The sequence below is a fragment of the Episyrphus balteatus genome, chromosome 4 (genome assembly GCF_945859705.1).
Source record: "Episyrphus balteatus chromosome 4, idEpiBalt1.1, whole genome shotgun sequence".
Taxonomy (NCBI): domain Eukaryota; kingdom Metazoa; phylum Arthropoda; class Insecta; order Diptera; family Syrphidae; genus Episyrphus; species Episyrphus balteatus.
In genome coordinates, this window is record NC_079137.1 from 47,960,263 (window position 1) to 47,973,917 (window position 13,655).

The 13,655-nt window shown below is 33.6% G+C and overlaps 2 protein-coding genes across 2 annotated transcripts; one reads left to right on the forward strand and one right to left on the reverse strand.

Moving 5' to 3' along the window:
- Window positions 1-257: 257 nt before the first annotated feature.
- LOC129919237 (uncharacterized) lies at window positions 258-758 on the reverse strand. Its single transcript, XM_056000092.1, has one exon. It carries the CDS (start codon window positions 756-758, stop codon window positions 258-260), a length of 501 nt encoding a protein of 166 aa, XP_055856067.1.
- An 8,454-nt stretch (window positions 759-9,212) lies between these two features.
- Window positions 9,213-10,850, forward strand: LOC129919860 (uncharacterized). The gene has a single exon (XM_056000946.1). It carries the CDS (start codon window positions 9,291-9,293, stop codon window positions 10,782-10,784), a length of 1,494 nt encoding a protein of 497 aa, XP_055856921.1. The 5' UTR covers window positions 9,213-9,290; the 3' UTR covers window positions 10,785-10,850.
- The last annotated feature ends 2,805 nt before the right edge of the window (window positions 10,851-13,655 follow it).

The following is a 13,655-nucleotide window of genomic DNA, read 5'->3' on the forward strand; positions in this document are numbered from 1 at the left end:
ACACTATACATAAATTTAGTACAGTAAATATAGCAAAGTAAATAATTATTGTAAACGTATATATTGTTAAAGACCAATATTTAACCGCCCTCTCAATACAAACGTTAACAATAAAGAAATTAATTTAGTTTTCTTAATCCAAGTGCTTCAGTACATTTCGAGTGAACTTCACGACTCAACGCCTTGGTAAGAATATCTGCAGTCATCTGATCAGTTGGTATATGTTGCAACACAAACATCCCAGCAACAACAGATTCTCAAACAAAGTGATGTTTTATGTCGATATGTTTAGTGCGTGCATGAAAAACATGATCATTTGCCAAGCACAGTGCACCACGATTATCAACAAAAATTTTAGTTTTAGCAAAGTCCAAAAATCCAAGCTCCAGCAATATACTTCTCAAGTAAATTGCTTCCTTCGAAGCTTCAGATAAACTTACATATTCAGCCTCTGTAGTGGAAAGGGCCACAGTTCTTTGTTTTGTTGATTTCCAAGAAATTGCTGCACCACTGAGTAAGAACACATACCCAGTATACGATCGACGATCTATGACACAATTTCCCCAATCAGCATCAGTGTATCCACATAAGGCTTTTTTCTTTTTTGTATACACAAGCCCAAGACTTGCACTTCCAGCCAGATACCTTAGCACACGTTTCGCTGCTAACCAATGACATTTATTTGAATTGCAAGTAAATTGTCCCAATCTTGAGACGGTATTTGCAATATCTGGCCTCACAGGGCGACATGGCGACATGGCGACAAGGCGACAAGGCGACAAGGCGACAAGGCGACAGGGCGACATGGCGACATGGCGACAAGGCGACATGGTGACAAAGCGACGAGGCGACAAGGCGACAGGGCGACATGGCGACATGGCGACAAGGCGACATGGCGACAAGGCGACATGGCGACAAGGCGACATGGCGACAAGGCGACAAGGCGACAAGGCGACATGGCGACAAGGCGACAAGGCGACAGGGTGACATGGCGACAGGCGACAAGGCGACATGGCGACTTGGCGACATGGCGACAAGGCGACAAGGCGACAAGGCGAGACATGGCGACAAGGTAACATGGCGACATGGCGACAAGGCGACATGGCGACAAGGCGACAAGGCGACAGGCCGACATGGCGACATGGCGACAAGGCGACATGGCGACAAGGCGACATGGCGACAAGGCGACAAGGCGACATGGCGACAAGGCGACATGGCGACAAGGCGACATGGCGACATGGCTACAAGGCGACATGGCGACATGGCGACAAGGCGACATGGCGACATGGCGACATGGCGACAAGGCGACATGGCGACAAGGCGACATAGTGACAAGGCGACAAGGCGACAAGGCGACAGGGCGACAGGGCGACATGGCGACAAGGCGACATGGCGACAAAGCGACATGGCGACATGGCGACAAGGCGACATGTTTACAGATTTATTCTATCACGTCTAGTTTTTGAGCTACACTCATCACTATTTTCGCTATAAACTCCCAAAAAGTAATTTTAAATTTAATATAATATGTAATATGTTGGTTTTTTTAAGTCAAAAACAGAAGACGCAAACTGGAATTTGGTTCAAAAACCGTTCATTACTTTGGAAAAAACAAGCAAGATTTGGAGATATTTATCATAAATTTCTTTTTTCAATATCTTCTAGAAAAAAATAATTTTGAAAAAAAATAAGTAACTTAAGGACGTTTAAATCGCGCGTGCGATTTGATTGCTTGATACACAACTTGCGCATCTTCATTTTGGAAAGACCTATTTTTACTCATATTTATTTGTAAGCTGTGATAACTTGCTTCAAAAGATTATGCTAAGTTCAACTTGCTGTATCCTTCCAGTATATTAGAATCATTGTTCCAGTATATTAGAATCATTGTCAAGTCACGGTTGTTTACATAATTTCTGTTCCGTTGTAATAGAGCAACCTTTATGATTTTAAAATTGTCGTGTTAAGTTCTGATTTTACTTTGACTTACAGGGTTTTTCTATCATTCTATTACGTTTTTGTTTTTGCTAATTGGAGATTTTTGGGGATTTGGAGAAAATGGGAGAAAAAATTATTTATTGGAGATTTTGTCCATTGGATGCCTTTCCCCATGGAGATTTTGTCCATGGGGTCAAAAATTTTCTGGAGATTTTATCCGATTGAGATTTTTTTTTGGAGATAGTGTAGGTTTCCCGTTTGTCAAAAGAGTTTTTTTTTTCGGAAAATGACAGGAACTATGTGATCGAAGAGCTACCTTACGGAAAGGATATAAAATATTGTTTCAGTATATTTGTTTTTAAAACTTTGTGAAAATCGAAAGCTTGGTCTTGTTCAAGCTTTTTGAACCGAATACTTTTTTAAAATGAAAGAGAGATATACAAACAAGCTACTAGGGGGAAGAAGATCGTGTTTACTTTGTTGAACTTTTTTGACTTTGTGTTTTGATGTAGTTCAGGCTTAACACAACAAATAAAGTACCTTGGCACCACTGTTTTTATCGAGTAAAATCTGGATAATTATCTGGATTTTTCAAAAATCTATACAAATAAAGTTTTTGTTGTTTTTTGTTTTTTGCCTCGAAAGATTCATATAGGGCCCCCAAACAGAATTCGGTAGGCCTCCAAAGATCCATAGGAGGCCTTCATTGACTTAAAGGCCACAAAGATAATTCTGTGGGCCTCGAAAGATCCATATGGGGCCCCCTGAAAATCCATAGGGGACCCACAAACAGAATTCGGTAGGCCCCTAAAGATCCATAGGAGGCCTTCATTGACTTAAACGCCATAAACATGATTCTGTGGGCCTCGAAATATCCATATGGGACCCTTTGAAAATCCATAGGGGGCCCACAAACAGAATTCGGTAGGCCCATTAAGATCCATAGGTGGCCTTCATTGACTTAAAGGTCACAAAGATAATTCTGTGGGCCTCGAAAGATCCATATGGTGCCCCCTGAAAATCCATAGGGGGCCCACAAACAGAATTCGGTAGGCCCCTAAAGATCCATAGGAGGCCTTCATTGACTTAAACGCCATAAACATGATTCTGTGGGCCTCGAAATATCCATATGGGACCCTTTGAAAATCCATAGGGGGCCCACAAACAGAATTCGGTAGGCCCATTAAGATCCATAGGTGGCCTTCATTGACTTAAAGGTCACAAAGATAATTCTGTGGGCCGCGAAAGATCCATATGGTGCCCCCTGAAAATCCATAGGGGGCCCACAAACAGAATTCGGTAGGCCCCTAAAGATCCATAGGAGGCCTTCATTGACTTAAACGCCATAAACATGATTTTGTGGGCCTCGAAATATCCATATGGGGCCCTTTGAAAATCCATAGGGGGCCCACAAACAGAATTCGGTAGGCCCATTAAGATCCATAGGAGGCCTACGTTGACTTAAATGCCGCAAACATAATTCTGTGGGCCTCGAAACATACATAGGGGGCTCACAAACATAATTCTATAGCTCTCGAAAGATCCATAAGGGGCACAATAGATTTATACTGACTAAAAAGGCCATAAACCGATTTGAAGCATGACGTGAGTGAATTTAAAAATGGAATTTCAAGTGCTTTTAAGAAATGTTTTCTTGCCCGAGGGCCTACCGGGAAAAATCCAGAATGCCCGGTGGGCCAGTCCGCCCCTGAATATTATGCAGGTTCCCAAAAGAAGAATTAATAAAAAGAATATTTATAATAATACAAACAGGAACAATGTTTATTAAGCAAAAGTAGTTGATTGAATGAAAAATATTAATTACAAAATTAATAAAACATAATTATCAGAAACACTATACATAAATTTAGTACAGTAAATATATCAAAGTAAATAATTATTGTAAACGTATATATTGTTAAAGACCAATATTTAACATGTTCATCTTAAAAAACCGACCAAAATTACAAAATTTTAAATTATAGTCATACTGTAGTTTAAGTTGCAGTTTAACATGCTTATTTCCAACAGTGAGATAGCACGATGGTAAGGCACTCTCCTATAGTGATCCAACAGTTGTACTTACGATCCTCAGTGGCTGCCAGTTCTATTTTTTTATTTGCACATTCAAGAAATTAGAGCCCCCGCACACTACAGACTTTCTATCAGCCGATAGTTTAGCCGGGTTTAGTCAGATGGGTAAGAAATATTTTAGTTTGAAGGCAATTGTGTAGCAAAACAAACTATTTTTTTTTCGATCAAACAAACTTTTTGATCGGCCGATACTTAATCGTTGTAATGTGCGCAATTTCATACATTTTCATACTGATTAAGAGACCGACTAAACTGTCGGCCGATAGAAAGACAGCCCTTCAAAATAATTTGCGAGGTTTTTTCATTATCTTGTCAAGACCTTGATCATAGAAAATAAATTTAATCCATACATTAATTTTGTCTCTCGGATTGATCACTTGCGAACTCAACAAAACCTCAATAAATGACCCGTTTTTAACCAAACTTGGTATAATTTTCTCTAATGAATATGAGGTAAAAAAAAATTTTCCATGGTCTAACTAACCCCTTCACCCTAGTATAACTCACTGAAATTGTTAAACTTTCATATCTTGGTTATTTTCACATGTGGCTTATCATGTTATCCAAATAGGCCCTTCAAGAAAGTCAATTTTATTATTTCTTGTTGGAAGTCTATATTTTGCATAAAACAAAATTTCACAATTACACTATGAAAATGAAAATTCCCTTACAATAAAAATATTAATTTTTCAACTTAAATTCTTTAAAATAAAAGTATCATAAAAAAATTCTCATAAGCGCGCATCTTAGACAAAAAATAAAAACAAAATAAATTCTTTTCAAATTAAGTCGCGGAAAGTTATTTAATAAAGTTCACATGCCAACGAAGAAGTAGAAGAAGCCATAAATAGAAATATGCTTAGCAGATAATAGAGAATTGTGTTATGTGCTGTAATGAGATTAAGGGAAAATATTTTTTCATACATAAAATTTTACATAGTTTAAGTTGAACTATGTGTGTTTTTTTTTTGGAAGCGAACAACAAAGTTTTGAGTAAGGAATTTGTTGCCAGCAAGTTCTACTTGTCTTTTAATGCGAGTTTTGAAGGATGAATGAGTTATTTTCAAATATATTTACGATGAGTTAAATTGAAAATATTTCTCAGCATTGAATATAAAAATGTGAACCGATGATGTAATTTAAATTGAAACAAAAATTCATAAGAAAATCATTATTATATTTATAGATGGGCAAATTAATAGTTTCGGTTGCTATATTTGCAAACTAACATTGATGAACGGCGTACATTACATATTTTGTAAAATATTTAATGTAAAAGTACATATAACCCTTCTTATACATATAAGAAGGGTTATTTCCTTAGGTTTAATAAGCCGAATCTTTACAATAAAATACGGCTATTATAAGCTAAATTAATCTGTTTGAGTTTAAGCCTAACTTCATTGTTTGGTATAAAGTTTAAGGCAAGCAGAATTAATTGTTACCATACTGTATATAACACAACTCAGTCTTGTTTACTAATTCTTGTTCTTAATCACAATCATTAAAAAGGCCAAGTGTTTTCATAAATAGATTTTTTATTTATTTCATGAAAAGTATTTTGTGTACGTTACGGACTTTCCAACAAAATTATATCAAAGCTTTGAGATTTCCATTAACTTTTTAGCTGTGACGAATTGTATGACTATTTTTATTGGTTTGTAGTAACCAACAACTATGTCGATTCCAAATAATCAAATTAAAAAAGAAACCTCTGCAATTGAAGACCTTTGCTAATGATTTTGTGCATATTATATCAATATGATCGAAAACCCGGAAAATCCACAAGGATCACGACTTCGCACAGTGGGGCAGAATGCCTTAAAGCGTGGTATTAAATCAACCGCAAGAGCAAGGAACCTGAAAGAGAGGAACCTGAAATTTTGTATATGTGCTTCTGAGACCCTTACTAGGTCATATCTAAAGCTTCGTACAAATGTGAAATTTCCGCTGACCACTACAAAATATGATTCGTCAGAAGATACTTATTTATTTAACGAAAGACATAAATGTTTAGCCTTAAAAGTTGCTTTAAAAAAAATAATACGCATACGCCACAGTGGCCATTTAAGTTAAAACAGGCAAAAATTATACAAGTTACAACATTTTTGAATGAATTTCAATAATTTTTATATTTCTTTAAAAAAAATGTTTTATGAATTTAAAAAAAAGCTTTAATAACACTGGTCAGCAAAAAACAAAAAAAAAGTCGGTAGCAAGAACTCTGTAAGGTGATTTTAATTAATTTGAGTGTGCTGAATTCAAAACTGTTTACAGATTTATTCCATCACTTCTAATTTTTGAGCTATGCTCATCACTACTTTCGCTATAAACTCCCAAAAACTAATTTTTAATGAAATTTTTTTTGATGTTTGATTTAAAATATATATTTTTCCGTAATATTTTGCTTTTTTTATCCAAATCAAGAGTCGAAAACTGTAATTTACTTCAAATCTGCTTCAAAAAAAAACATATGCTACCTTAACCACCAAGATTTTGAGATTTCACACACATCTATATCAAATAATATCTTTTAGAAAAAAATAATTAAAAAAAAAATAGCACATTAAAAAGAATAAAATATGGCTTTTGGGAGATTGCATTAAGTAGTTTTGCTAAGAAAAATTTAACGGTGATTAAATTCAACGCCCAAAGTGCCAAAAAAACGCGTTTTTGATCTGTTAATCAAATATTTCGAAAACGTGACGTGTCAGTATTTTGACTTCGGATTCGTAATCAACACACAAAAATCCTTTAGAAAAGTATGGTTTGGTTCAAGCTTTTTTTTTCGTTGCCGACCATAGTGTAATTCAAGACACTTTTGACATAAGAGCAAGTACGTGCATTTTATTTTAAAGGGTAATTGTATCGCTAATATTTAATCTTATTTTATTCAGCACTCTGAAATAATATGTCATATCGCCAGATTGTATGAACATAAATTTTCCACCTTGATCAACCACCATCTTCAAGCTTAATTTTTCACCTTTAATGCGTTAAAATTAAAATAAACAATTCGATGATTTTGCAATAATCTGCTATATAAATAAATTTTTCTGTCCGTTATGGTATTAAATTTCTATCTTTCCTGGACAACAATTAGCGAAAAGCTTAGTTCACCATACCAAAGCTCTATAATCACTTCTATATTAAATTTTGTTTACTGCCTTCTGTCTAGAATACTATTTTGCGCCTAACCTTTACCAATAAAACGCGCAAAAAAAAATTATTAATCGAATACACAGAACAAAAATACATTTTTAGAAAAAAATTGCCGGTTTTTCTGCAACATCTGCTGCCGATAATAATTGTTTCGTATAGATATTTTTTTTTTTTTCTTAATTAAAAACATAAACAACATCTTTTAATTAGGGTAATTCCGGGAGAGATGCCGCGTCGGGAGAGTTGCCGCAGTCAACTGAAATCATATATCTAGTCGTCCAGGCAAAACATTTTTTTTTGTAATTTGTTCGTTTAACATTCAAATTAAAACGTAGCAAAAAAAATCTGCACATATTGTATATGTAACGGAATTTTTTGTCGTTTGTTTTGTTTTTTGCTCGCCTTTTGACTATGGAAATTTTTCAGCCTGTGGGAATTTTTCGTTTCTGAGACAAGTTATTGCGTTTTTTTCTAAATGTAATGATTTTGTTTAGTTAATATGTGTTTCAAGAAGTGATGGGTGTGAGTTTTTGTTTTGTTCTTATTTTTTGTTGTTGTGTGGTGTCGTGCGGCATCTCTCCCTCACAAAAGGGAGAGATGCCGCATTTTTGTTGGGAGAAGATGCCGCATTCTGATTTTAGTGTCTTTTTTCGTTTAAAAGAAAATATTAAGCTTTATTAGGTCACGAAAATGTATCTGTAAGAGTTAAAGAGGAAGTTAGACCAAAGATGTCTTAGAAAAAGCTTTAAAATGCATCGAGAAAGGGATAACCCCGCAACATCTCAGCTTTCAGAAACATCTCTTCTTCCTACAACAAGTTCAGAACTGACATTCCCACGTAAGCAATCACGTTCACTCTTGCAATCATTTTGAAAAGCGAATTCACACATCATCTTGTTTCAAAAGCGCTGCGCCAATAAAATTATTTTAAGAAATTCACCACTTCCTGAAAAACCGATGCCCAATTTTTAAAAACTTAGGGTATTTTCAGACGTTTTACCCACTACCTAACTACCTCGTTAAAAAAAAAAAAGAAAAACAGGTTAAAAGGAGACAACAACTGAAAAGTGAATGTTGCTTTGGCTTAGCCCGCTGAGAACCGAAAAAATTGTGACCAATGTTGAAAAAACTATTTCTCAACAAAAAAAAACAAGAATGTATCCAATGCAAAAAATGTAGCAAACGGGTACTAAAAAATCGTACCCTGTACAAAAAAAAAACGAATTCATCAATCGTACAGATTGTAGGCGTGATGATTAAAGAATACAACACGTTCCACATTAATTAACAAATACAAATTCAATGCATTTACTATGCGGCATCTCTCCCACACATGAAGGGAGAGATGGCCCACTTAATACTTTTTTCTTTATTGTTAATTTCATAAAAAAAATAATTTTTTTTTAAGTTAAGTATTTTTTTATGATAGTTAACAAACCCATTGCTTAGTTTTTTAAAAAAAATTTAAAATTTTTCACCATTATATAATTTAAAAATTAATTTTTCAAAAACCGCGGCATCTATCCCGCAATTACCCTACATAGAACCAATAAAATTATTATCATATCACAATTTGGCTAGATCTTTATGTCTTATCTGCTTCGCCCCCATTGGAATTCCCCTGTTGCTGATTCATAAACCACTCACATAAAAAAACCTCTCCAATTAAAGTTTTTCTCTCAACTCATTACCATTTTTTACGCGTGCTTCTCAGAGTAGCACACTGCTAAGGATTCACCATCAAGATTTCTCAAGTATAACAAAGCCATTTTGGACTTGACCGAACTTGATCAAGAACATCAAGTGTTTTTCGGTCCTCTCTTTGTTTCGTACTTCACAAACATCACATTTTTCTCAAGAACAATCTCAAATACCACAACACAAGCCTCGAACTTGAAATAAAAACAAAAAATCCCACCAAACCTTAGCACTGTTAAACAAGTTGAGTATAAGCTATAATTATATTACTATCTAGCTACCAGTTTGCGAGAACAAGATTTTAAATATTTCTTCTCTGAGAAAATTGAAGATCATATTCAGTTTCGTGCTGATCATCATCGATCGAACAACGTTTTCTTCGCGTTACACTTACGAAGATGCGACGGTCAAGTTATTTTATACAAATTTTCGCCTTTTGCATATTTTTATTAAATATCAGAATAAATCTAGCTCAACGAGCTTATGGCGGTACTGGTGTAGGACCTATGGGTCCACCAATGGATGCGATCCAAAAACTATTCGAAGCTATTGAAAAATTGAACAAAAAAATGGACGCTTTGAATGAACGAATGAATACAATGCAAACAACTTTAGAACTTAAAACCACACCTGACGAAAGTAAATGTCTCATCCGAGACGTGGTAGATGCAATTAATAATCAACGCTTTGAAATTGCTGAAGAAAAACTTATCGAGTTGGGTGATGATAAGAAAATTTCCACCATCGTTCATGATGTTTATGCCGGATCGGTAGTGAATGTCGATAGAATTGTTAACTTTGCAAAAGCTTTAAAGAACGGCGAGTCACAGTTTCAAGTGTTTGCAACTGTTTTAGAAGAAATGGTTAAGGGTGGTAATGCGGAACCAATTAAATTGATAAAACTGGTTGAAACTTTCGAACGAGAAGTTGCTCGACAGAATGATGAGTCGATAAAAGCTAAAGCCAAGACTGTCATCGATAAGGCTGTTGAAGATATTAAAGCAGCTTCCGTAACAGTCTTCCAAACGGCTATGATTGCAAATAAGTATCAAATGAATGTAGAGATTGATAATCTTGCCGATGCGCTGTTTAATTTCAAAACAGAAGTTTCGAACGAAGTAATGGATCGTGTAGTTGATAGTGTGTTTGGAGTGGTCGCTGCTGGAAAGATTCTTGATAACATAAGTAGCCACAAGAATATTTATCAAGTTATTGAAGGTTTGACAGCGATCTTCAATAGATTCAATTATGCCGGGAACTTAAACAATGATGCTACTTTAAGTCTTGCTTCACACTTGCGGAAACTACAAGATCGAGCGCAATACAAGGTTTTGAGTCGGAACTTGAAGGACGAAGTGGATAAGGTGGTTCAGCGACTTCCAGCTTGTGCTAGAAATCTCTATTTCCACACGTACGTTTGTTTGTGGAACAAAGCCAAGCAGCAATATTTATATGCAGCTAGTACATCAGAAAGTCATGATGGTGATCGTCGTAATATATTCACTTGGTATCCAGGAGATATTCCTGTTGGAGCATTTTGGAATATCAATCAAATGGGAGATGCATTTTATTTGAAAAATAGCGAACATGCTGATGAATATTTATATTCACCATTAGCTGATTTTTCATTTAGCAAGGATCAGCGTTATCTTTTTACATGGATTCCTGGCAATAATACAGATCCACAAAGTGCATGGGGTATTGAATTGGATGGAGACTTTTGTTATATTAAAACAATATTTCATAATGAATATTTGTATGCTACTGATGTGAGATATAATCAGTTGAATAGTTATGTTTTCACATGGAAACCGGGTTCGTTGGTTAGGAGTCCGGAATTTCAATGGCAAATTCGGAATTGTGGTCAGATTGATGCAAGAATGGATGGATGATGTGGAGAGAGGTGGAAGATAGTAGTTTTTTTAAGATTTTTATAATAACAATAATATAAAGTATTAATAAATAAAAATATCAAGATAATGAGTTTTTTTTTTTTTAATAAATTGGTTCGATTTTCTTTTGTTTTTTACAGGACTAAAGATGAAAGTAAAAATTTAGAGTTTTATAATTTATTTTGGGGTCGCCATGTCGTCTTGTCGCCTTGTCGTCATGTCGCCATGTCGCCTTGTCGCCATGTGTGAGTAGGTTTGAAAATCGACGAACATCTATTATTTTCTAAATCGTGAGAGATGGCAGGTTCTGCAGCTGTTATAAAAAAAATTAGGAATTTAGTTTAGGTTTCATATAAATATGGTACCTACCAAAAAAAAAGGAGTAAGCACCATGAAAGATCATTCTACTCTTCAAAAATCTAGCTAATGTCAGTTTGCATAAAATCGATATCTTATTGCACACTAGTGTGCTATGACCATTTTAATTTTTTGATTTATTGTACATATTCCTTATTATAATTTCTGTCACTTCGGTACCATTTCATTACACATATTTAAATAAGAAAGTACAAAATGGAAGTCAGATACAGTCAAAGTAGTTCTTAAAAAGCACAATTTTTTCTTATTAATTCTGAAAAAGCTTATATTATGGATAACATTGTTATATAATTATTAATTAATTTCGTAGACCATTTCATTTCTTTTATTTTCATAAACCAAAGAATGCCAATAAGTCATTGATATCTGAACGCAAATAAAATCGGTCTATGAAAACACACAAAAAATGTTTTTTTTTCTTCAGGATACCCTTCAGCACAAAAAATGTTTTTTTTTTTGTCAACAACAAAAAAAAGGATATAAATTACACTGGTCGGCAAAAAACTAAAAAATTTAGGAGTGTGCTGAATTCAAAACTATTTACAGATTTTTTCTATCACGTCTAGTTTTTTAGCCATACTCATCACTATTTTCGCTATAAAGCTTCAAAAACTAATTTTTAATTGAGTTTTTTTTTTATTTAGTCAAAAATATATATTTTCCGTAATATGTTCCTCTTTATAAGTCCAAATCAGAAGACGCAAGATGGAATTTGATTCAAAAAACCATTCATTACTTTGAAAAAAATAATCAAGATTTTGAGATATCTATCATAAATTTCTTTTTTCAATATCTTTGAGAAAAAAAATAATTTTGAAAAAATATAAGTACCTTTAGGACGTGTTAATATGGCGTTTTGAGATTGCATAAGTAGTTTTACAAAAAAAAAATTAACGGTGATGTAATTCGATGTCAAAAGTACCCAAAAAAACGCGTTTTTGACCTATTAACATTCAATTAATTCAAAAACGTAACGTGCCAGTGAAATTTTGACTTCAGATTCGGACTCAGCACACAAAAATCCTCCCGAAAAGTAGGATTTGGTTCTTGCTCTATATCCGTTGCCGACCAGTGTTATTTGTTAAAACATTTTCTTTCGATTTGGTGCTCACATTACCTTTGTTTTGCCAAATAAAAAATAAAAACCAGTTAGTGAAATGTAGTTTTTCGTGTAGCAAACTCTCGCAATATATGGTTGAAAACATCAATTTCAATAGCTATAGAGTAAACCTTAAGTTTTAAAAATATCTATGAATAAGTAACATGACATGTAAATTATTATGAAGATTCAAGTTTGTAACAGATGATTGGATATGATGCAATTTGTTTCTTTTTCTTCATGGAATTTTACTATTTCATAACTCTATTAAATTTCTTAAGAAATTAAATTTTTCCTAGTTAGTTTTTATTGTGGTTTCCCCTAATATTTGTATAGTCACCACTAAGAATTCTTCTCCGTTTCATCACACATATTTAAAGTTCATGCCAATATTTTTTTTTTTCTTCAAATTGACAAGATTTTTTTGTTTAATTAAAAATTTAAATTAAATGTAAATATTTTTGGAACCCTCCATTTTGCTTTTATTTACAAAAAACCATTTTTACAGACCTTACGATGTAATCTATCAATATCTCAGTCATTTTTCTATCAACTCTCAATATGTTATATGTTTTTGGAAAGAGGATTTCCAGACCTTTTGAATGATGTATATAAGTCTATTGTTTAAACAAATTAAGTGTAGGTTTTTATCCCATAAATCTTGAAAAAGTGATTTTTTTCTCAATTTTTTCAACTTTACCTAATTATTTTTGCAAAATAAAACAAACAAAAAATAAAGTAAGGTTATATTCTGAAAGAATATACATTTAGGCACAAATTGACGTATTTTTTTATTGAATTGGACAAAAACTGCAGAACCTATGCTACTTTTTCGTAAATAGAAAATGTGGCTTTTCATGATCTGAATTGCAAGGTGCACAATAGGGTGTTCGTTATTTTAAAATAATTAGAATTTCTATGCTCCTAGGATCTTATATGGTTGAAAATAAACTAAAAAAAATATTCCCCAAGTTTCAAGTCTCTAACTTGATTCTAACCTGTGCCGCCAAGCGGTTGAAGTTTCTTATGGGAATAACATGGGGTCTCTTGGACCTTGTTCGATCAATTTTAAATTCCAGCCAAACCATTCGTTCAAAAAATTTAAAACTTTATAGACTCATATATAATAAGTGTAGCTATTATGTGAAAATTTTTCAGATTTTTAATTGTTATAATTTTAGAGATTTAGCTTGTTAAAAAAATCATTTTTTTCAGACTTTTTTTAAATATAAATTTTAAATATACATATTTATATTTAACTCAAAGTTATATAATTAACTAGTTTTTTATTTATTTACTTCAGTACTTTTTCTTAAATCGTGAACACGTTTTTTGAATATCGATGTGAGTTGAAGAATGAATACACAACTAATTTTTTATACAACTATGAATTG

Excerpts from the sequence above, each read along its gene's own strand:
- LOC129919237 (XM_056000092.1), bottom strand. The coding sequence starts at position 758 with ATGTCGCCATGTCGCCCTGTGAGGCCAGATATTGCAAATACCGTCTCA.
- LOC129919860 (XM_056000946.1), top strand. The coding sequence starts at position 9,291 with ATGCGACGGTCAAGTTATTTTATACAAATTTTCGCCTTTTGCATATTT.